Source organism: Vipera ursinii, assembly GCF_947247035.1.
Source record: "Vipera ursinii genome assembly, chromosome: 2".
NCBI lineage: Eukaryota > Metazoa > Chordata > Lepidosauria > Squamata > Viperidae > Vipera > Vipera ursinii.
The window spans coordinates 269792576-269816446 of NC_139513.1; the positions used below are offsets into that span (position 1 = coordinate 269792576).

Here is a 23871-nt window from a genome sequence, read left to right on the forward strand (position 1 = left end):
GGGTCAGTCACATTGCTTGCAGTGCTTTATCTGGAATTAGTGGGATCTAGTCTTCAGTTAATATAAAGCACAGAGCAGTCACGTTGGTATCAAGAAAACCAAAGCACTCTTCTGCTGAAAGCATCATATTTGTTGCCAATTTTTTTTTCTCGGTACAGTCATTCTTCTAAATCATTTCTGATCCCTCCACCCCAAAACTGAAATCTTTGGGAGATTCATTTATGGTTTTGTGAGTGCTTGGAAATCTCCTCTTGCAATCAAGAATGTGCTCCTGAAGAACTGAAGGGATTAAACTTTTTGTGAGGTTTTTAAAAGCATTCAGAAGAATGTGTCTTCTAAAATAGGATTTTGACTGATGATCAATTTAATTTCGATCTTAATTTTCACTTCAGTATGAGCAGGCTTTATAATAAACCATCAAAAATTCAGTAGTTGACAGCATAACTGTTCAATCAGTCAGTCAGAAAGCTGGAGTGTGCACACAAGTGTTTGCCAGATAAAATCTGAGGAGCCATTACAAAACAAGCCTGCATGACATATTTTAAAGCTGTTTTCTCTGTTGTATCAGGAAAAAAAGGCATAGTCCAGGCTGCCCAAGGAATGTGTTTCCAGAACTGGAGGCATCAGAATACTCTCACCTTTGGCAATAGCCATAAAAAAGATGGCAGTCCTTAAGACAAGCAGGCCCTTAAGCATTTCAGATGTTTACAGGCCTTAATTTCCACCTGCAAAGCAAGCGTCAAGCCATGCAGTTCTTTAAAGATGGGTCATATGACACTAATGCTTCAGTGATGATCAGATCAACATTGCAGTTTGGATGACACCAAAATCTTGCCAGGAGCTTACAGAATCACCTGAAATCATCTCCATTGTCTTTGCCATAAGCTTAGTCCATTTTCTTCACTTTCAGAAATTTTTGGGAGGCAGAGGGTTTTTTTCCAAAAGTTATCCGTGGGCTTGGGCCAAGTTAAAACAATGTTGCAATGAAATCTGAACTCTTGCAAAATGTTAGAAATTCAGCAGTACAGATGCATCCTTTCAAAACCATGTTGAAAAATTAGGAAGTTAAATACAAAAAAAGGATCTGATCCTCTTCTTACTACAGATGGCAAATCAGTAGAGGCTGGTCCTGTCCTTAGCTGGAATGAGGAAAATGCTTCAGACTGTAGAATAGATGATGGAAGCAGGGATAGTGGGAGGTAATGGAAAACAGCCAGGTGTGCTTCCCTTGCTCATTCATAAAAGTAGAGTATATTGCCCTCTTCAGGCGAATTCTAGAATAAGCACCAATCTCATATAGGGGATAGAATAATAAGAGTTGGAAGGGACCTTGGAGAACGTCTAGTCCAGTGATGGAGAACCTTTTAGAGACTGAATGCCTAAAAACCGCCTCGCAGATTGCCCAGGCAGCCCAGCAGTGTCATGGCAGCCAGGCCCTCTGTCCGCACCTCGCAGCAGCATCTGCACGCGATGGGGTGCGAGGGCGGAGTCTTGTCCTCGCTGCTCAGCTGCCATGTCCTTGGCTGTGCTGCTCTGTGCAGCCTGCGCACTGGGCGACTCTCCTCCGGGGGGGCTGATGGTGAGGAGGGCGCCACGGGGGGTGGTGGGGCTGGGGTGACAGCATGCGTGCCCACAGAGAGGGCTCTGACTGCCGCCTCTGGCATGCGTGCCATAGATTTGCCACCATTGTTCTAGTCCAACCCCCTGCTCAAGTAGGAGACCTTGCACCATTTCAGACAAGTGGCTGTCCAGTTTCTTTTTAAAAGCTTCCAGCGATGGGGCACCTACAATTTCTGAAGGCATCATCAGCTTCATCAGCCTCTGCAAATGAAATGAGACAGGGGATACTATACTTCAACTTACAACCATTCGTTTAGTGATTGTCTGAAATTACAGTGCACCGAAAAAAGTGACTTATGACTTGCAACGGTCACAGCACCCCACGGTAACATGATCAAAATTTGGGCACTGGACATTCGGCATGCATTTATAAAACTTGCAGCATTCCAGTGTCATTATGATCACCCTTTGCAATGTCCAGCTTCCAACAAGCAAAGTCAATGGGGAAAGCTGGATTCACTTAACAACTTCATGATTCACTCAACAAGAATGGCAAAAAAAGTCATGAAATTAGGCATGACTCACTTGACAACCACCTTACTCAGCAACAGAAATTCTGGTCCCAATTTGCTACACGCTGGTAGCAAACCCATGGTAAGTGGAGGGCCCAGCTGAGAGTTTCTCCTATAGATGCATAAAATATAAATGTATTGATTAAATCTGAATTTTAAGAGACATGTCCTTAAGTTGAAGTTAATATGCTTTTGGTATTGTTCAGCAACACTGAAAGTCATGTTTAAAGTTTCATGAATAAACATGATATATATACTCCATCCCTTTTTTATATTATGAGATCATTCATTAGAGTCATAACTGAAGCAATGTTAATGCTATATGTAAAAATATTTTATTATAACAGATTAAGGCAATCAAAACTGCATTCACATATATTTGTACATTACCAAACCCATTCTCAATATTGCATCTCCAGAGGTCTTCGGATTGCAGCACTGAGAAATATCAAAATATCACGATTGTGGCTGCAAGCATGTGACTGAGGCCCATCCCTTGTCTCACTCCACTCCCTCCCCCCTCCCCGTGGATGTTTGCATCTTGAAACAACTCAACGAATGAGAGACAAGTAACAGCGTTTTTCTTTGCTTCTTTCCAGGGAATGCTATAAATGGGCAAAAAAAGATTTAATAGAAAAGCAGGAAGAACTGGCAAGGGCCATGAGGGCATTTTTAAGATCTGCCAAATACAAAGAATATCATCCTTGACACTTGTGGGGAGGCGAGAAGAGGAGGATGGAGAGGCTCACACGACTGTCAGGTTCTTGAGTAGTAGAATTTGGTACTTGATATTTAGTATTTCTAGTAGTAAAGTAACCTAACCAATCATGTGAAAAACCAAAAACTAAAAAATGGAAAGGTATCTTGGCTCCATTAATCACAGTACGTAAATAAAAAATATTTAGCCTTTATCGTTTATGCTTTTCTGAATTTTACAATATAATTCACTTACATTAAACATGTTTTTCAATATATATGTGTGCAATATAATTACAAACTTAAATATATAAGAATACAGACACATACATTCATGAAAAATAATGTTTAATATGTTATATCAAGGCAATTTGTTTGCAAATTCTGTCTTCATTGTTTTCTTTGAAAAAGAAATGAATGCAAATGTCTGAAGATATTCACAAAAAGCAGATAATTTGTTGTACTAATTTTTAAAAAGAAATTTTCTAACTAGTATGGGAATGGCAGAAACTGAACTTTTAAAGGGAAAATAAAATAACCTGAAATTGTGGAGGGAGGAAATAAAATACTTTTGATCAATTTGCCCATACCTATTATTTGTAATGTGATTAATCTGGTGCTTTACTCTTCATGTAAATATCCACCCTCTGTGTTAGTTAGAGAAACTGCTAGAGATCCAATCTTTAATGTAGGGTTATTGACTGATTGATTGGTTATAAGACATCAATTCAGTATAGGGAACAACTTAGATTTTCATCAAGTATAGTATTGTAATGCAGTATTATTTCTGTAAATCAATCATAAAAGCAAATCATATTAAATTTTAAGTTATCCTTGCAACTCTTCAGAGTAATAATTCAGTCCCACTTTTAGGTGCTAGAACTTTACCGCATTAAAATGCAACAGATTTAGAAATTATTTCTTCTTTTGAGAAAGAGGGTATATTTTTATCATGATTCCAACTATTATCTCTAATGTAAAATACTGGAGAAATAACTATTATTAATAAGAAAAAGATTTGAGGCTTTATCTACTGTAACAATACTTGCTACTAGGGATATAAAGGAACCATTACTTAGGAAAACAGGACTTAAACATTTTTTTAAAGTCCAGAACAACGAGATAACATTTGAAGTAGCTCAGGCAGTTGCCTCACTAATTCACTAGGGTTTAAGAAAAAGAGAAAGTAGAGCAGAATCAGACATACAAGATTGTTACTACAACCAATCTCAATAAAGTTGTTTTAGCCCTCCTGTTGAGTCAATTTCCTAGTCTACCTACCAGAGCTGACATTACTGATACTGTTTTTGCTTAGTAAAAATTCTTACCTTGTTCTTTTTATTGTAAACCCCTTAATTTACAGAGGGTGGCATGGTGGCTCATTAGTTAAGTTACTGGGATTGTCAACTACAAAGCCAGCAACTCAAGTTCAAGACCCAAGCGCCACATGATGGGGTGAGCTCCCATTCTTGCCCCAGCTTCTGCCAAACTAGCAATTCAAAAGCATGCAAATGCAAATAGATAATTAGGTACCATTTTGGTGAGAAAGTAACAGCGCTCCATGACATCATGCTGGCCACATGACAGCAGAAATGCTTCAGACAACTCTGGCTCAAATGCCTTGAAATGGAAATGGGCATCACCCCCTATAGCTGACAACAAATAGCAGAGTAAAATCTGCAGGGACTTCTTTACCTTTACCTTTACATAATTTACAGAAGGAACTACCAAATTTGGCATCAGATCCATGAGAGAGGTGTGTAACAGTCTTCAAATGCTTCCACTAGAAAATAAAGCAAGTTTTTAGTTCATGGCTCTTGGAAGCCCCATGGAATTTGTGCCACCCTCTCTATCCTCACAACCTCAGATCAAGCCTCTCTACCCTCACAATCTCAGATCAACATATATATCAAGTCTGATTCCATAGCTACTGGGAGGAAGCAGCTATTCACTACTGTTTGTAGCATTGCAGTGCTTCTGTAATTCTTGCTAGGTGGATTTGTCCCATCCCCATCCATTTACATGACACAGCCTAGCCAATTTCGCAACATCACCCCTTGCTTGCTGTAGCCTTCTCTGCTCCCCCCACTCCCCACAAAACAAGAAAAGACAAATACTTGTTCATCCTGTAAAAGATTGTCTGTTCCTGGAGTAAACTGTATAATGATGAGCAGTAGGCATAATTTTCCAATCTTCAGAGAGGGTTTTTACTCTTTTTACCACTACCACACATATCTTATTATCTATGAAATAATCCCATTAGTATTTAAATAGCATTGCAAGCTTTGCACATGCTCTGTCTGATATTGTGGATGCTCATTCATCCAGAGATTGCAGTTTAAGTACAGCGTTTTGAGAGCTGATGCTGCACTACCAGCAGATTCCTTCCTAAGCAAAGGAATAAAAATGCTTTTTTTTCATGAAACTGTAACGCATTAATGTATTTGCAAGGCTTGTTTTCCATTGGATCTATTGGCAGCGTAGGATAAGGCTCCCGTTCTTTGTCTTTTTTAAAGAAGGCAGATTTAAATTAAACAAGACAGGTGACAGCAATTGCTAGACATGCATTGTTTACTAACAAAATATAGGCTCTAGCTGTAAGGATTTCAGAATCAGTCATGGATTTTAGCACTTCGTCGGTGTTTGATCATCAGAAAGGTATGATAGTTGTTTTTTCATCCTAAGATTCATTCATTGAATATATTTCTCCTATCCTATAGTTGTATTTCATGAACACAGTACAAAAAGCTCTACATTGTATAGGGAAAATCTGGGGTAACATGAATTTTAAGTTAAAATTGTCCAATCTGATTTTCTGAACTTGTTGATTTTTAAAGCAGGTTCTTTCTGCAGTCAGTTTTGAAATTAGCCATTTACGTCTGCTGCCTAAATTGTTAATTGAAACAGGTGTATTGTTGGAGGGGGGAGAGAAAACCTGACAGTGCCTGTCATTTGTTCTTATCTTTGATCTGTGATTTTCTGTGCCATTCAAAACCTGCCTCCTATGTTTTGTCATTAGTAAAGAATTGTGTTTCCTGATCAAAATAACTGATTATGAAACTACAAAATGAAAGTAATAGAAAAATGTGTGGCTGGTGTCATTATTTTCTTTGAAGAATTATTTAAATTAGCTGTTTGGGAATGTTTGTGTTAAAATGCATAATTAAATTTGCTGAGTCTTAAAATAAACATTTTTTTTCTGGAACACTTGGTGGATGTAGTAATGATCTCTTGGGGGTGGGAGGTGATATTTTTGTCTCAATTTTCTGTTTAAGGTCTTTATACTATATGTTCAATTCTATTTCTTATCTAACTTTTTATGTAATTAATTAAAGGATTAGATTTCTACTGGGAAATAACATTACAGATTGATATTGCCTTAACTATCTTCATACTTCCCCCTTCCCCCTGGCATTTCAACATTTTTTGTTTTTGTTATCTATATTGTTGTTTCCGGTGCTACTACTTGTAGACTCTATTAATTTTGTTGCTAAGATGAGCCATCAGGGATCCTTCAATTCCAAGGCTTCTCCATTTAATTCAGTCTAAAGGGCAATTTGACGCAAGGGTTTGGACTTGGTTAAGAGCAAGTGTGCATATGAATCACTGAAGCGCACCAAGGTAATTACATGCATTACAATCTTTGCCGTCTAAGACTCCATCTCCAGATACAAACAGTCGCATATTAAAAGGGAATTGACAAACATGATAAGGATTTCTCTATTCCTAATTTCAGAAAGATGAGAATCCCCATTCACAGCAAAGATGACCATAGGTAGAGTGTATACCCAATACTCTCACTGAAAAATCAAAAGCAACTGCTACACCATTGAAATGTGGAAACAAGATTCTTGGGCCAATGATATTATTTTATAAATTTCCTCCAACTATTCAACAAAAACTTCATATAATAGAATTGGACACATGGATTAACATCTGTAAAGATTATTGTAGTTGTTTTTAAGCATAAATTTTCTCTCTTGGGTATTCAAAGAGAAAGGCAAATTAGAGAACCCAATCTTTTTTATGGTCCATTGTCCTGTTGTCCATCACTGACTTCAATGTTTTCTTCATTGCATTGTTTCACGCTGGTGCTTTTTTCATGATTCACCAGCACTTGCATATTACATATAATAAAGTTAATTTGTACAAAATAAAAATATGTGATGGCCATGCAGTTTGCATAAATTTCATTGCACCAAACATCACTCCTACTTTATTTTTATTATTTGCTTTTTCTATGGCTTTTATGCCATTCACTTCCTAAGGTTCCCAGTGGCTTATATCTACCTAAAAATATCGGTTTGTTGCTGGAACTTTGTACTTTGATATGGCCCAAGGGCTAATCAATAAAAGTTGTTGTTACCTAAAAATATACAGTTTGAAATATAAGCATTTATATTACTCAAGCAATATATTTTCATGCTCCATCCAAATCCTCAACCTTACCAAAAGCAATCCTGAAGCTCCATGTCTATGAATAATGGAATGGCAGAGTGGGGTTGTGAATAGCAGTTAAGATCTTATGCATCTGATTTTCACACATTCACATTAAACCTCCCCCCCAATGCATGCAAAACGTGAAAGGCTATTTATACAATCCAGATTCCTTACCGTTGAATAAACAATTATGCACACGTTGAGTGAGCTCTCTGGATCTTCTTATGCACAAGAGCAGAAAGAACAGAAAGGCATTGGAGAAAGGCATTGCCATAGAACCCTCTTACAGGACCTGGTAGACTTACTAGCAGGCAAAGAAGAGTAACAATAATGCTTTGAATAGAGTGCCAACGGGTTAAAACCACGAGCTATACTTTTCTTGGAGGAAATTCCAAGTCATTATGGAAAATATAAATATCAGATCTTTGAGAAAGTGAGAAGGCTAAAACTGTCATTGACAGTGATTTTTGGTGATTCAGATCTTCGCAGGTGTCCAAGAATGTTAAATGCTAAATGTTAACGCTGGTCAAGTCAGATAACTCTTAGATATTCCTGCTCCCCTTTCCCTACAATGCACAAAGGACATGTTTTTCATGGGGAATATACATCCTGTTCAAAACAATCCCATGTTTTACCTGTGATTCTGCTAGCCTTTGTATCTACCGTATTTTTTAAAAGGCCAATAACTAGTGTTAATATAAAGGATAACGGTTACTTGGTATATCCTGACCTCCCATTTTTAAAAGAGAGATTTTTAAAGACCTTCCTGTTACGTAGGTTGATTTTAGATTTCTGCTAGCACCTTTTTTCTTTTGGACTGTTAGACTGGCCAGAATTGTGTTATGAGAAGAAAAACAGAATAAAGATACATGGACATTCTGGGGAATGATACATCCATATGGTCATTAAAAGTTGGCACTGATTTCATGGCATTATACAATGTGTCATTATAATTTCCATTGTGAAGTACACTAAAATAAAACTATATGGGAAATTATTTTGAGCTGCATTAATTAAAATAAGGAATAAATAAAGTCCACTAGCAGCAGCAGTGAACTATAATAAATCCCTGTATAATTCCATCATTTCTGCAGATGGAATAAATTGCCACTTGTCGCCTAAAGCTACAGAGCCAGGCCTGGCTGGGTATTTGTGTGCAAGCATGCCCTTGGTGCCTGAGTAATGAAAGCTCCTGCCAGTAATTGAAGGGATAGAAGCTAATTAGAGTATGTTCATGATGCTGAAGCAGCAAATATAGGTAATGTTTTCATACACATTTCCAAAGAAATAGGTTGACTATGCAGTCCACTTTAAAGAAAAACAATCTATTCTGCTAGACAGAATCCCTGAAGATGGGATCCAGCATGAGCCCAAAACCTCTTGTCCTGCTGACCAACGTTATCCTGGAATGCATATATTTGCCTTCATTCAAAGTATTTTAAGTATCCTCTCTATCCGGTTCAAATCTGGTTTTAAAGAATGGATAATATCAATCCATAGAAAAAGCAGGGGAAATGACACAACATTCCTTTTACTGTAGCTGTGAATGAGTTTATGTTCCATGTCATAGGCATCTGCAATTGTTAAAGTGGCTGAAGAAAGGAGCCTCAGAATATGGTCTTGGCTGGGTATCTTCTGTTCCATTCAGTGATCACCGTTCTATGCTATGCCATGAGGTTCCATCTCATTGCTTATGTTTTTAAAGTGTAAACAAAGTGAGAGAAGCCAATGTACATAAGATGCTCCCTGCAATCATAATTATAAATTGCTATCACATAGTATCCCAGTCGTATAAAGCAGGGGTCCCCAACCCCCAGTCCAAGGACCGGCACCGGGCCGCGGCATGCCAGAAACCGGTCCATGCAAACAAACAAAGCCCCATCTGCAGGATGCAGGCAGTATATGAAACCATGGCCCTCCGGTCCACAGAAAAATCTCCCTCCACGGAACCAGTCCCTGGTGCCCAAAAGGTTGGGGACCTCTGGTATAAAGCACCATTGTGCATGGAGCTGCTTTGCACAAGCAAAATATCCTTTGCAGATGCCATCCTGAAAATGTATATTCAGTGAATGCTAACAATTGAATAGTCCGGTTCTTTTCTTTTCCATGTGTTTATCTTTCAATTGGAAAAGAAATAATCACACAGTACACTGTGAATATGAATAGTGTTCAAAGACCACAGTACATAGGACTGTTTTTCTCTAAAATGAAACATTAGTTGCTAGGTTACCTTTTGATTTAACTGCAAGCAAAGCATACCTTCCACTTTGTTTTAAAAAGGATTGTGTTATGTATGCAGGCACCTGCATAGCAACAGCCACCAGGGGGCGTTGGCCTGAACCGTTTTGGCAGGAAAACCAGTTTCGGCGGGAAACCTAGGGCCAACCCCATTGGCTGTCCGCTTACCTGGCTAGGTATTTAAGGAGGCCAGGTAATCCTCATTCCTCAGTACGCTACCCCCCCCCAATAAAGAGCTGAACACGTACTCTGGCTGGCATCTCTTCCTTGCGTCGGACTCACTACATTGCAGTGGCGACGAAGGTGGGATCCTGCCAACAGAAGAGCTGAAGTCACTGGGGGAACGCACCTCAAGCTGAAGGGAAAGGCATTTTTCCTTCCTCTTCCCCCCCCCCCCATGACCACCAGCCGACCGGACCACGCCAGTCACCGCATCCGTGACTCAAGACCCGAACCTACACTGCGATGGCAAGGGCCGGACAACCCCACGAATTCGACACCCGCCACCCCGAGACATGGGCCCGGTACCTCGCTCACGCCAAACTGTACATGCGGTTCAACCAGATCTCGGAGGATGGCGCAAAGGCGGCAGCCCTGCTCTGCATCAGAGGACCCACACTCCTAGAGATCGCCGCAAACCTGTTCGCCCCAGAAGCCATCAATACTGTCACATACTGGGACCTCGTTGCCAAGCTCAACGCCAACTTCCGGCCCCGGCGCTCCAAAGTGGCCGCGAGGTTGCAGTTCAAAAAAAGGGACCAGCGCCCCGACAAGTCTGGTGCCGAATTCCTCGCCACCCTATGAGAAGCCGCTGTCGCCTGCAAGTTTTCAAACTTGGAGGAGCGGCTACGAGACCAGCTGATTTGCAGCCTACAGGACAGGCGGCTGCAAGAGCGCCTGTTCGAAAGAGAGGAGGTTTCGCTCCAGGAAGCCGAAGACGCCATCCTGGCCCACGAAGCGGCCTGCGGGGCTGTCCGAGCAGTCCAGGAGACCCGGACCGGCAGCCAGGCAGCCAGCATCCACCGGCAGGTCGCCACAGCCGAGGACGAGCAAAGCATCGACCTCCTCCAGCGGAAGTCGACCCCCGAGCAGTGAGGCAGACGCCCAGACAAGCCCAGGCCTCCTAGCAACGCCACCAACCCTCAGAAGTGCACAGGGTGTGGTGGAAACCACGTGCGCAGCCTCTGTAAGTTCCGGGCGGCCACGTGTCGGGCCTGCAAGAAAACAGGCCACATAGCCGTGGTCTGTCATAGCCGCCGCCCCCAAGAAGAGATCCACGAGCTGCAACTGGAGGAATCGCCGTTCAAAGGTACTGGGGCCCCAACCAAAACATGAATTGGCTATGTTGAGAGCCGGCTGGCCATTAACCACACGGGTAGCCGCCGGCTGCTCAAACCCAAAATTAGATTAACAATCCGCTTGCAAGGCGTTCCTTGTAGCATGGAGCTTGACTCCGGATTAGCGGTCTCAATCATTTCGGACGAGACCCTTAACTATATTAACAGCCGGAGCAAGCAGCGGATTAAATTACGGCCTACAAATTTAACCCTGACCAATTTTCAGAAATCGCCGGTCAAGGTAAAGGGGGAGGCTACCGTTTCGGTGGGGTTTAAGGGTCGTGAAGAGCACCTGGAGGTTGTAGTGGTAGAGGGCCAGAGAGCCAGCCTGGTCAGTCTAGACTGGTTTGAGGCCCTGGGAATCACAGTCTCCGGGATCCACTGGATCCAGGGAGACTCCGTCGAGGCCGTCTGCAAGGAGTTCGCAGACGTCTTCGACGGGACGCTGGGCAGGTACACAGGGCCCCCCATCTCATTCAGGCTTAACTCGAACGTTTCCCCCATTAGGTTCCGGCCGCAGTGAGTCCCCTTCGCGCTCAAACACAAAATCGAGTGCAAACTGGATAAGCTGGTGGCCCAGGGAATCTTAGAGCCTGTAGATGGGGGGGAGTGGGAAACCCCAATCGTCACCCCCCCTTAAATCCAATGGGGAAATAAGGATCTGCGCCGACTACAAGTGCTTGGTGAACCGTGCCCTAAACTCGCACGCTTACCCGGTCCCCACGGTCAGCCACGTTCTCGCTTCCCTCCAAGGTGGCACCATCTTTGCAAGGCTCGATCTTGCACAGGCATACCAGCAACTCACAGTTACTAGGGCAACAGCTGACATTCAGACTATAGTAACACACAGGGGAGCGTTCCGGGTGAACAGGCTACAGTTTGGGGTCAGCGTTGCTCCTGGCATTTTCCAGGAAGTTATGGAGAAGACACTCAGGGGCATCCCAGGAGTCTGCCCCTATTTCGATGACATCCTGATTGCAGGAGCATCAGCAGAAGAGCTGGCAGGTAGGCTAAGGGAGGTGCTGTCCAGGCTGCGCACAGCTGGCCTCAAACTTAAGAGGGAGAAATGCAGCATAGGTGTTTCTTCCACAGAATTCTTGGGATTCAGGGTAGATGCCAGGGGAATCCACCCCCACAGAGTCCAAGGTAAGGGCCATCAAACTAGCACCCACACCCAAGAACAAGGCAGAGCTACAGGCATTCCTGGGTCTGCTAAATTTCTATCATACATTCCTCCCACACAAGGCAGCCATTGCAGAGCCACTTCACAGGTTACTGGATAAAAAGGCAGCATGGGCCTGGACTTCCATCCACGAGCAAAGCTTTAGAGCATTAAAAGCACTACTGTCTGACAAGTCCACAGTAACCCACTTCATAGAAACAAAGCCCATATGCATTGCGTGCGATGCATCCCCTTATGGTGTGGGCGCTGTTCTCAGTCACCTAGAGCCTAATGGTGCTCAAATTCCCATTGCCTACTATTCAAGGACACTGTCTGGAGCAGAAACGAACTACGCCCAAATTGACAGGGAAGCCCTGGCAATCATGGCAGGAATTAAAAAGTTCCACGATTATCTGTATGGCAGGGAGTTCACTGTTTACACAGACCACAAACCACTCCTGGGCCTGTTCACAACGGACAGGCAGACGCCCCAAATTCTGTCCCCCAGAATGCTCCGGTGGTCCATCTTCCTTGCAGCTTACAATTGCAAGCTGGTGCACAAGCCAGGAAAGGAGATGGGCCACGCAGATGGTTTAAGTAGGCTTCTCCTCGATACAACTGAACCAGACCCGGCACCAGCAACACAGATCCTAGCTTTGCAGGAATTACCAGAATGCCCAGTTCATGCCAAGGACATTGCCAGCAACACAGCCACCGACAACATCATGAGCAGGGTACACTCATGGGTTTGCACAGGGTGGCAGGACAAGTCCCCGGGGCCTGAATTCCAGGCCTATTTCACCAGGCGTCACGAGCTCTCCACACACAGGGGTTGCCTCCTCTGGGGTAGCAGAGTCATCATTCCCACCGCAGTCCGGGGCAAGTTATTGGAATCCTTACACGAGGGACACCCGGGGGTGGTTCGGATGAAGGCACTGGCCAGAAGCTACCTCTGGTGGCCGGGGCTGGACAAGGACATTGAGGAATGGGTCAAGGCCTGTTACACGTGCCAGAGATCCAGGCCAGAAATGCCACTCGCACCAGTACACAGGTGGGAGGCCACACACACACCCTGGTCCCGCATCCACATTGACTACACAGGGCCATTTCAGGGCCAACTGTTCCTAGTAGTAGTGGACAGCCACTCCAAGTGGCTGGAGGTAGTCCCTGTCCCCAATATGACCTCGGCTAGGACAATCCAGGTGCTCAGAGCTCTCTTTGCCACACACGGCCTCCCCGACGTAATAGTGTCTGATAACAGGCCTCAGTTTACCGCTACTGATTTCCAGGCGTTCTTGAAGGCGAACTGGATTAGACACGTCACCTCCGCGCCCTTTCATCCATCGACCAATGGGCAAGCTGAACAGATGGTAAGGATGACCAAAGACGCACTCCAGCGCATCATCAGCGGGGACTGGCATCACAGACTGCCAAAATTTCTACTTGCCCAACACACTACACCATGCGTTGCTACCGGAAAGAGCCCAGCAGAACTGCGATGGGGACGGCGTCTCATCACCAAGCTTGACCGCTTACACCCAGACCGAGTAGCAGCTGAGACGGATAGGCCACCATCACCATCATCACCATCATCATCATCATCATCTGCATCCGCGCACAGAGTTCTCAATGTGGGGGACCTGGTCTGGGTGAGGAACTATGGGGCAGGACATCCATGGATTCTGGGGACAGTGGTTGAGAAAACTGGGCCCCTCTCTTACATCGTGGGGGTGGAGGGGGACAGACACATAAGGCGACACATCGACCAGCTCAGAGGAAGGGTCCCTGAGTGCACCACACACACCCAACAGGATAGCCACACCCCAGGAGATGTCAGCCCAACTGGAAACAACACAGAACAGGAACCAGAGGAGGAGGGCCTCCTGAACCCAGCTCTGTTCAACCCAGCACAGAGGCCTCACGAACCAGGTGTCCAAGCCCAGGACCAAGCCACGCCCAGACAGTCCACCCAGCCCCACAGGACACCTGCCTACCTGGTGGACTATGTGTGCAAGTGACCACCCCACAGTTGCGTTGCATTGACACACAGTGTATATAGTTATGTAGCTACTTGCAAATTTGTTCTATAGTTGTTATGTGGTTCTTCTCTAAGGGGGAGAGGGGTGTTATGTATGCAGGCACCTGCATAGCAACAGCCACCAGGGGGCGTTGGCCTGAACCATTTTGGTGGGAAACCCAGTTTCGGCGGGAAACCTAGGGCCAACCCCATTGGCTGTCTGCTTACCTGGCTAGGTATTTAAGGAGGCCAGGTAACCCTCATTCCTCAGTACGCTACCCCCCCAATAAAGAGCTGAACACGTACTCCGGCTGGCATCTCTTCCTTGCGTCGGTCCCACTACATTGCAGATTGTCCTAAATTTGAGTTTAGCAATCTTGTTGTTTCCCCTATATGACTGCTATAGAATTTGCAGATATCTCAAAAACCACAGAAGGAACAAACCATTGTTTGCTGTCCTTCTAACTCTCTAAGCTTCTGTTTTTCAAAGACCAGTAAAACAGCTCCAAAAGACAACAGACACAAAGATTTAATTTTTAAAAAAAAACCTGTTTAGCCAACCAGCCTTTGGATAAAAATGAGATTTTTCTTAAAGAAACAGCGAGAACCTGAAATATTTCTGTTTGTGGAACAGCAGGAGATTCCAGATTGGTTCAGACTTTACTACAACATAGAGTACTAAGTTAAATTTCCTGTTTTAGACTATAAGTGATGCTAAGGTACCTTTTCATTTAGAAATCCCCTTCCCTCCTATATTTAGGTCATGCAGTATGGTTTCCTAGGCTCAGAAGTAGGTTGTATCAACAGTAGTGAGAAGAAAGAGGAAGGAGAATCCATAAAGATTATTTGGTTCCACGGATCTTCAAAGTTGGCTCTTCTTGTTTCACTATTAAACATGGTTATTTCCTTCTTTCCAAGAGACAAGATTCTTCATTCTAACGCAAACATTAATTTTCACAGGTGATTCAGCAGAAGAAATTGACCTAACTCTGGTGTATCAAGCAGCAGCTAATGGAGATATTAATACATTAACTGCTGTCATCTGTGAAGATCCTTCAATATTAGAATGCTGTGATAATGAGGGTAAGGTAACCTATGGTCTTATTGTTGTAGCACCAGTTTTGGTATGACTATCTTCTATGTTACTGAAGAAAAGTGATGGAGTTTTTTTAAACACTTTTATTTATAGCTTCATTACACACTCATTTACTATATTTCTGTCTACTAAAATGTGTCATCGGTACAACAGATCTGAAATCATAAGTGTCTGAAATAGGTGAAATAACAAGAGTTCATCAGAATCATATATCCTGAAAGCCAAGCAAAAGACAATATGTTAGACAGGTTGACACTGTTGATTGGCAATATGGATTTCCATATTTACTGCAGCTGCACATAGTAAGCTTTCTCTACAACTCTGGGGAGGGGGGGAAACCAAAGGTTTGATGATAGCTTGCAACTAGACATGTATAGCTTGTCTTTAACAGCACAACCACAGGTTGCTCGCTTAGATTCAGAGAAAGAGTTTGACTCAAAATCACCCAGTGAGCTCCACAATCTAAATCCCACTGATTCCACCATGCCGCAATGGCTTCTCATTCTTGAAAAAATATAGGAATAGCTATGCATTCTTTCAGAACCCATAGGAACTCTAGTGCAGGAACTTGTGGTAGTGGGGGCAGATAGCGCAGAGGGCTGAACTGGACACCTAATTTCTGCCTGAAGAACACGGATTACAGACTCTAGATAAATAATCTGTCCTTGTAGACTAGTGATTTGTTTACAGATAGGACAGTTTCCAAGTTTGAAAAAGGTACTGCGAAAGACAGCTGCAAAACAAGTTTGCACTGAACTAAGCTTGACATCTTTAGATAGAAGGATGTACCACTGCTGTTTATGATTATTAGTTATATAATTCACATGCCGTTAGGTGCACAGGCCGCTACTTCTCTGGTATTAAATATAAATATAAATATACTGCTCAAAAAAATAAAGGGAACAGAAAATAAGACATCCTACTATTAAATACAGTACATTGTGTTGTTTAAGTGTTCCCTTTATTTTTTGAACAGTATATAAATATAAATATAAATATAAATATAAATGATATTTAATAATTTCAAATGAAAATATAAAAATATGTAATTACACTGAACATTGTAGCCACAATAGGCAAAGTGGTGGTATACAATTTCATGCAAGTGTGTGGAGCCAAGATTTCCAGAGTGTTTGAGGCATTTGAGATTGAGGAATTGTTCAGACATGTTAGGTCTGAGTTCACACCTCTGTTTTTAATCTGGCCTAGTTCATGGGGCAGAAAATATCCAGTTTGGAGGTCAAATACAACTTGCTTAAAAACACTAATCAGTTAAGATGGCCAAAAGAGTAATGAGGAAAAAGATACCTATCAGTTTTGTGGCAAGCCAAATGTACTTATCAACAGACCAAGCCATTCTCCAGTAAGAAGTGAATAAATAAATATCTGGGCCTTGTTGATGCAAAAATAATTTAGGAAGAAAAAAGGAGAAAGTGGAAGATTGTCTCTTTTTTCATATCACCAATTTGAGGTCATTTAAGAAAAGCAGAAAATGGGAAACTGAAGCTACTCCTGTTTTTTTATGTATGTCACATGCATAGCACCCATTAAAAACAGCAGTTTTGATTGCAACATTGCAACTGTTATCTTGACTTTTTATTATTATTATTATTATTATTATTATTATTATTATTATTATTATTATTATTATTATTATTATTATTATTATTATTACCACACCCTGTGCATACCCAGGTCCTTTTGAGCTTCTGGGACAACAGTATGGAATTGCCAAATATTTACACAAAAGAAAACTGAAGTTAAAAAGGGGAAGCAAACAAGTTTATTACTTCCCCTTGTCTGAGATAGCTCAAAAATCTAAGCACCGGAATAAGTAACTCTTCTTGCCCACAAAATCCTACTGTATAAGATTTGTCAGCATTTTTAAAAGCCCTGCCTGAAACAGAAAGCAATTAGAAGAACATAAACATAACTGGGCCTCACATTTCAAAATTTTGCTGTTGATTTGTTCTGTTTGCTGTCTGTACAATTTTTAAGCTGCAATCTTTATAGGCAAAGATTGGCATATTGCTCAGCAAAAGATAAAAAGGAATAGGTTGTCCAGCACAAATAGATGGTGTATGAGATTCTAGAGAGGAAACATAACAGCCATCATTCACTTTCCAAAGAAACAGCAAACGGTATGCCAGATTCTATGTGCTAATGAATATTCCCACCAAGAGACCATGTGTAGACTTTAACTAGCAGTGGGAAGAGTGTTGATCCTCGAGAACCCTATAAAACAGAATCTTGGAGCTAGACCTACCCCTTCTCAAGCATCAGGAGTCAGCCTAAGATTGAAGAGAAGAGCTAACATAAAACAATGCTTCCTTCTTATCCAAGGCTGTGCAATGTTTAGAATGCAGTACTGCAGCTACTTCTGCTGATTGCCAGCTGCCAGCAGTTCAGCAATTCCGAGTCTCACCAGCTCAAGGCTGACTCAGCCTTCCATCCTTCAGAGGTTGGTAAAATGAGGATACAGATTGTTGGGGGCAATATGGTGACTTTGTAAACTGCTTAGAGAGAGCTGTAAAGCATTGTGAAGCAGTATAGAAGTCCAAGTGCTATTGCTATCCTCAAGCCAAACAAGGAAGAGACCACTTTGATACCTTCATATCAAGGAGGACCAACATAGATACACCAAATCTACCGAAATAATGTCACCTTAGGGCTATATCCCAGATTGAAAGCTGATATAGGTAGTCCTTATCTTGCAAGTATTTTTAGCAACTACATGAAGTTACAATGGCACAAAAAAGTGTCTTACAACTCATCCTCGCACGTAAGACTGCTGTAGCATCCCCATGATCACATGATCAAAATTCAGCACTTGGCAACCAGTAAGTATCTATGATGGTGACAGCATCATGTGATTGCTATTTGCAACTCTTCCAGCCAGTTTTCAACAAGCAATCAAGGAGGAACCCAGATTCACTTAAAACCATGTGATTCGCTTAAAAACTGCAGTGATTCAACTAAGATGGTAAAATCAAGCACATCTCACTGAATTATTACCTTCCTTAATAATGAACACTGGCCCTTAGTTTAGGACTACCCTGTATATACGATATATGAGTTCATACATCCTATGTAATCTGTTTTAATCAATGAATACTGTCTTATTAATATGAAGAGTAAGAAAGTAGGGATTCCAATCAAGAACAAAAGCCAAATTCTCCAACAGTCCTTAGTTTGCATCTGAATTCCAGATGCATAAACCAAGTTCACATATGCTAAACTGTGATTTACTTAACATATTCAATATTTAACTGTCCATTCATTTGATATGTATCCCACCTTTCCTTTGGGGATTCAGTGTGGCATGCATGGAACTCCCTTCTCCACTTAATCTCTCACAACAGCCCTCTGAAGTAGGTTAGGTTGAATCAAGTCACTCCATGAATTTCTGTGAAAAAGTGAAAATATGGAGTTGAAACTGGATCTACTTTAATCAAAATATTGGAGTAAAGGTAAACTCGAGTTGGAGTAAATTGAAAAACTACAAGGGAGATTTGGAATCAGCATTACAATAAAATTAATCCAGTAATAACTGAGGTTGGAGTTTCTGGATGAGATCTTTTAGCAATACTAATTCTCTTTTAAAAAGAAGTGATTGTTGTATCAATTGAAATAAAGGTCAGAAGACACTGTATTCTAAGACCCTCTCTTAACTTTGCCTCTTTAACTTTTATGTGGGCACAGCTATTGTTGCATTGAAGTTGGCTAATTGTTCATACGTAAAGAGGAACAGAAACAACTTCGCTAGCTAAATCCCCAGCAAATGCTTGTTGAAATGGAACCTCAAATGTAGACATGGGACAAGGTGACTGCACAATACTTTTTGTACTATGAAAATGCTTCATGTTTATGTCATTTTTTTTCTTTCCAAGGCTCTACCCCTTTGATGCATGCCATTTCAGGGCGCCAACTTGATACAGTGAAATTGTTGCTAAAGATGGGAGCCAATATTAACACTCAAGATGCCCGAGGGCGCACTAGTTTATCTTTGGCAACCTATCTGGTACAGAATTTCCTTGTCTTACACATTGTTTTAGGGAAGCGTTGAGCTGAAATAGAGAAATGAATATTCTTTGTTAGAGCCAGTAGTTAGGCCTAACAAAAGAAGTTACTGGTTAAGTGAGACCTAGAAAATCTTGCTCAATTTTAGCTCAGTATATATTAATTTAATTGCCTCTTCTATGAGAGAAATTGTGAGAGACAAAAAGAGAAATATATTCAACAGTTTCTCAAAATATGTATAATGTATTATTTTAATGATGGAGCTTCACTGGAATTATATTCCATTTCTTTCTCTTGGAAGGAGTGCAGAAGTAATTCAGATAATTTCTACCAACACTCTACTTAGAGACTGAAATGTCTAAAACTGTCCTCTCGATACTCCAGTGACCCAAAAAAATTCTTCTGTAGACCAGTTAAATAAATCTACATGGAAAGAAAGTGACAAATTTACTGCAGTCAGATTGTATAGGATTTATTTTTAATCCTACAGTAAAAACAATAATGAAAAAAAATATGAGAAGGATCAGTCAGTCACCACAATGGTATTTAGGGTATCCGACTATGATGACAATAATACAGTAAACAGGATATGGCATTGGTTTGTGGGGTTTTCTAACACTAGACAATGTATTAGTTAACTTGCTGTGTGTAGTACCACATTGGCCATGGGATAACATGAATGTGCTCAATAATTTGGGGAAGAAGGGAGGGAATTCAATGCAGAATCTTTACTCAGTGCCCAAGATTTTCTGAGTAAATGAAACTTTGTTCTATTTTCAGGGATGGCTTGTGGGTTGTGTTAGCCTGCTAAGAAATGGAGCCAGACAGAACATCCCAGATAAAAATGGAAGATTACCCCTACATGCTGCCACTGCTGACCCTAATGTCAGGTATCCTTCTTGAAGCTACTCAGAGATACTTTTTTAATAGTGTTCCCTAATAATTTTAGTTCTTGTATTGCAAAAGTAACGTCACCTCCCCTAGGCAATCCATATAGTAGAGTAAGATGAGAATTCCATTAGATTCTACCCAATCAGAATGTTAGTCATTGTGTTTTCTATTAGTCTTAAGCATCCTGTGCTATCAGTTAAACAGATAAAGAATTGCAGAATTTCATAGCTATCATGCTGTTAATGTACTAAGGGTTTGGACCAATAGATCTCAGGCATATATCCTTCCTCCCTTTTTATTCAAGAAATCTGTAAGGCTGTTAATCAGAGTATGGCCAACAGACATCTATGTGTAACCCCCATTTTATTTCGGCTGTTACTCCAATGGGTGGTATTTGCATCTGCAATGTGTGCAACCAGCATCAACATACTGCCTATATGCACAAGTCAGATGGTTCTTGCAAAAACACAAATACAAATACACTTTAAATACTTTATCTTCTCCAACTAAAGAAAGATAAGTGTAAAGAGAGAAACAGAGACAGAGAAAGTGTTGTGAGTATAACTTATTTGGACTTCAGAAAGACATTTGATAAAGTAGACCACAACCTACCACCTGAAAAATTAGACAGCATCACCATCAGATAGATTCATAACTGGTTGACCAATTGCAACCAACATGTGGTCTTTAATGGAACTGTGTCTACAGAGAAGGAAATATGCACCGGGATACCCCAAGGTTCTGTCTTAAGCCCAATACTCTTCAATATCCTCATCAATGATTTAGACAAGGGGAGAAAAGGGAAATTCATCAAATTTGCAGATGACACCAAGCTGGAAGGAATAGCCAACATCCCAAAAGATAGGCTCAAGATACAGAAGGATCCTATCTAACCAAACTAAATTTTCTGTCATGTCATGATGAGCAAAGTAAGGCTCTACATTTAGGAAAGAAAAACCAAATACACAGGCATAGAATAAGGGGAACCTGGCTCAACAGTATTAACTGTGAGCGAGATCTTGGAGTCCAAGTGGACAATCACTTAAATATGAGCCAGCAGGTGCTGCAGCTGCCAAAAAAGCCAATGCTGTTCCAGACTGCATTAACAAAGGCATAGAATCAATATCATGTGAAGTATTAATATAGCACTTTATAATGACTTGATAAGACCACATTCAGAATATTGCATCCAGTTTTGGTTGCCACAGTATAAAAAAGATGGTGAGACTCTGCAAAGAAGAGCAACAATGATGATTAGGGGATTGGCGCTAAAACATATGAAGAATGGTTGCTGGAATTGGGTATATCTAGTTTAATGAAAAGAAGGTCTAGGGAGTGACATGATAGCAATTCCAATATATAAGGGGCTTCTACAAAGAAGAGAGGGTCAACCTATTCTCCAAAACACATGAAGGCAGGACAAGAAGCAATGGATGAAAACTAATCAAGGAGAGAAGCAGACTAGAACTAAGAAGAAATTTCCTGACAGTTAGAACAATTAATCAGTGGAACAACTTCCCTACAAAATTTGTGTTTGCTCCAACACTGGAGGTTTTTAAGAAGAGAATGGTCAACCATTTGTCTGAAATGGTATAGGTTTTCCACTTGAGCAGAGGATTGAACTGAAAGACCTCCAAGAACCCTTCCAACTCTGTTGTTCTGTTATTCTGACATAGACAAAGTGGTAATTTAAGATATTAGATTTTACTTTATTCACTTATTTATTAAATTGATATACTGCCCATCTCTGTGTGGTTTATAATGTATATAAAGCAGTACTTATAAAATTACAACTCAAGAGTTCTCAGTTGAGACAAAAATGACCAAATTTGAATTATTACACTTTGGACACATTATACAAAGAACTAGTTTTCTAGTTCTGGGAAAGGTGGAAGGAAAGAGAAGAAGATAACCACTAACAGCAAGGTGGGTGGACTATTACAGTAGCAAAGGGTGCACCACTGGAAGATCTGAAGGACCAATTAGAGACAGATTGTCATAGAGGAAATCTATCTGGGTGGTGTGTAATCAATCACTTGTGAAGTTGCACAAGTCCAATCATTCAGTGAATTTATGTATACATAAAGCAAAAACCAAAATCAAATTCATTTATAATTAATAATTATTTACTGATTTTCTTGAAGTAGGTAAGGAATAATAGTATGAACCAGAGATAAAAACTTGATACCATCCAGATCTTTTGGACCTGAACTCTCTTCAGCTCCAGCCAGCATGATTAAGAGCAAAAGGTGTAGCTGTTACTGACCAATATGTGCCATTTGCCTGGTATTATTTGTTTTATTCTGTGCACATTATGACTTAAATTAAATCCGTACAGTTATATTTTACATGCATATACATCACATTTTGAGAGATATGCCAAAAATAAAAATTTAGAAAAAGCATCTGATAGAAGATAGATGATAGATGAACTGATGAAAATTAAATGTGCAGCCATACATGATGCTTAATTCATTATTTGCACCTACATCTCAGTTTTTCTTATTGTCATCACCATTTTGTTAATTTCCTGCCATCTCCATTTTTCTTTTATATCAGTTGAACAGTGCACTTCGAAGTTTTCAACACAATCACAATAGCACTATTATTAAATAAAAAATCCACAGAAAATGAACCAGTGATGTTTAGAAAAGAAATCGTTTCTACAATCCCCATGGTAACAGGTAAACCTTTGGTCAGAACGGAAGTATGCCAGCTGCTCACTTCATTTTCTATCAACCCAAGTCAACAAAATTAGTTCTGCTGAATACGATCACTCTCTTACTGGAAGGCACTGTTGAAGTGCCACTGTTCTTCAAACTATATATTTGTTTTTCTCTTTATCTTTGCTCAACCTGACCATAACAAGTTAAGTGAGACAGGAAATCTAACTGCAGAAAGCAATAACAAGAACAGTATTCCAGTGATAACACTATGACGAGATTGATAGCAATCATACCAATAACAATTTTTAAAAATCAGCCCTAAAACATCCAGATTAAATGCCAGGAAACACTGATCTCTGACAACTGTAATACTGCAGTTGAAGTAAATATATTTATTGATATTTACTTTGTAATGCTTATTTTGTTTTATATAATCCTAGAGATCCATAAAGAAGACAGAAAACCTATAACCTGCATTAGAAATCATATTTGGCCTCTCTCAGCTTCTGTAAATTAAAGCAGACTTGAAGCGGGAGATTTTTTTTTTACTCACTTCTTAAAGTGTTATTTATTTATTTTTTTATTGAAAAGTTTTAAAATACATTTTAAAAATATAAACTCCCTCCCTCCCCTTCCCCCCCATTTCCCCTCCCTCCCCCTCCCCCCCCCCGACTTCCCAGAGCTGAATACAGGGTATTAACTTTTACAAACTTAAGCTAAAATATGCTAACTAAAAAAAGCACTTTAAATTCTATCGCACTTTAACTCCCCTTAAACATAACTAAATAACTAAATAATAATAACTAAGTAATAATACATCTTATAATAGTAATACTTATTCATATGCTAAATGAAACTTTTTAGTCCCATATTTATTCTGAATAAAATCGATCCATCTTCTCCATTCCAAAATATATCTCTGTTGCGATTGTTCTTTCAAATATGCTGAAATTTTTGCCGTTAATGCCAGGTTTGAAACTTTTAAAGTCCACTCTTCTATCGTAGGCAGGTCCTCCTTCTTCCAATATTGAGATACCAAAAGTCTTGCTGCCTTTATTAAATTCAACATCAATTTGGTTTCTATAACAGTACATAATAATACCCAACAGAAATAACTGTGGAGAAAACCTTATCTTTTTCTTAAATATTTTCTGCATATTCCACCAAATTTTAATC

The 23871-nt window shown here is 40.7% G+C and overlaps 1 protein-coding gene across 1 annotated transcript in view; it reads left to right on the forward strand.

Moving 5' to 3' along the window:
* Window positions 1-5446: 5446 nt before the first annotated feature.
* Window positions 5447-23871, forward strand: part of ANKRD55 (ankyrin repeat domain 55) — a gene marked incomplete at both ends in the record, with an annotated part of 34543 nt that continues 16118 nt past the window's right edge. Inside the window, 4 exons of the mRNA XM_083351174.1 lie at window positions 5447-5486; window positions 14983-15105; window positions 19009-19139; window positions 19919-20028. Of these exons, the coding sequence (XP_083207300.1) occupies window positions 5447-5486; window positions 14983-15105; window positions 19009-19139; window positions 19919-20028 (404 nt within the window). The remainder of the gene's footprint in view (window positions 5487-14982; window positions 15106-19008; window positions 19140-19918; window positions 20029-23871) is intronic.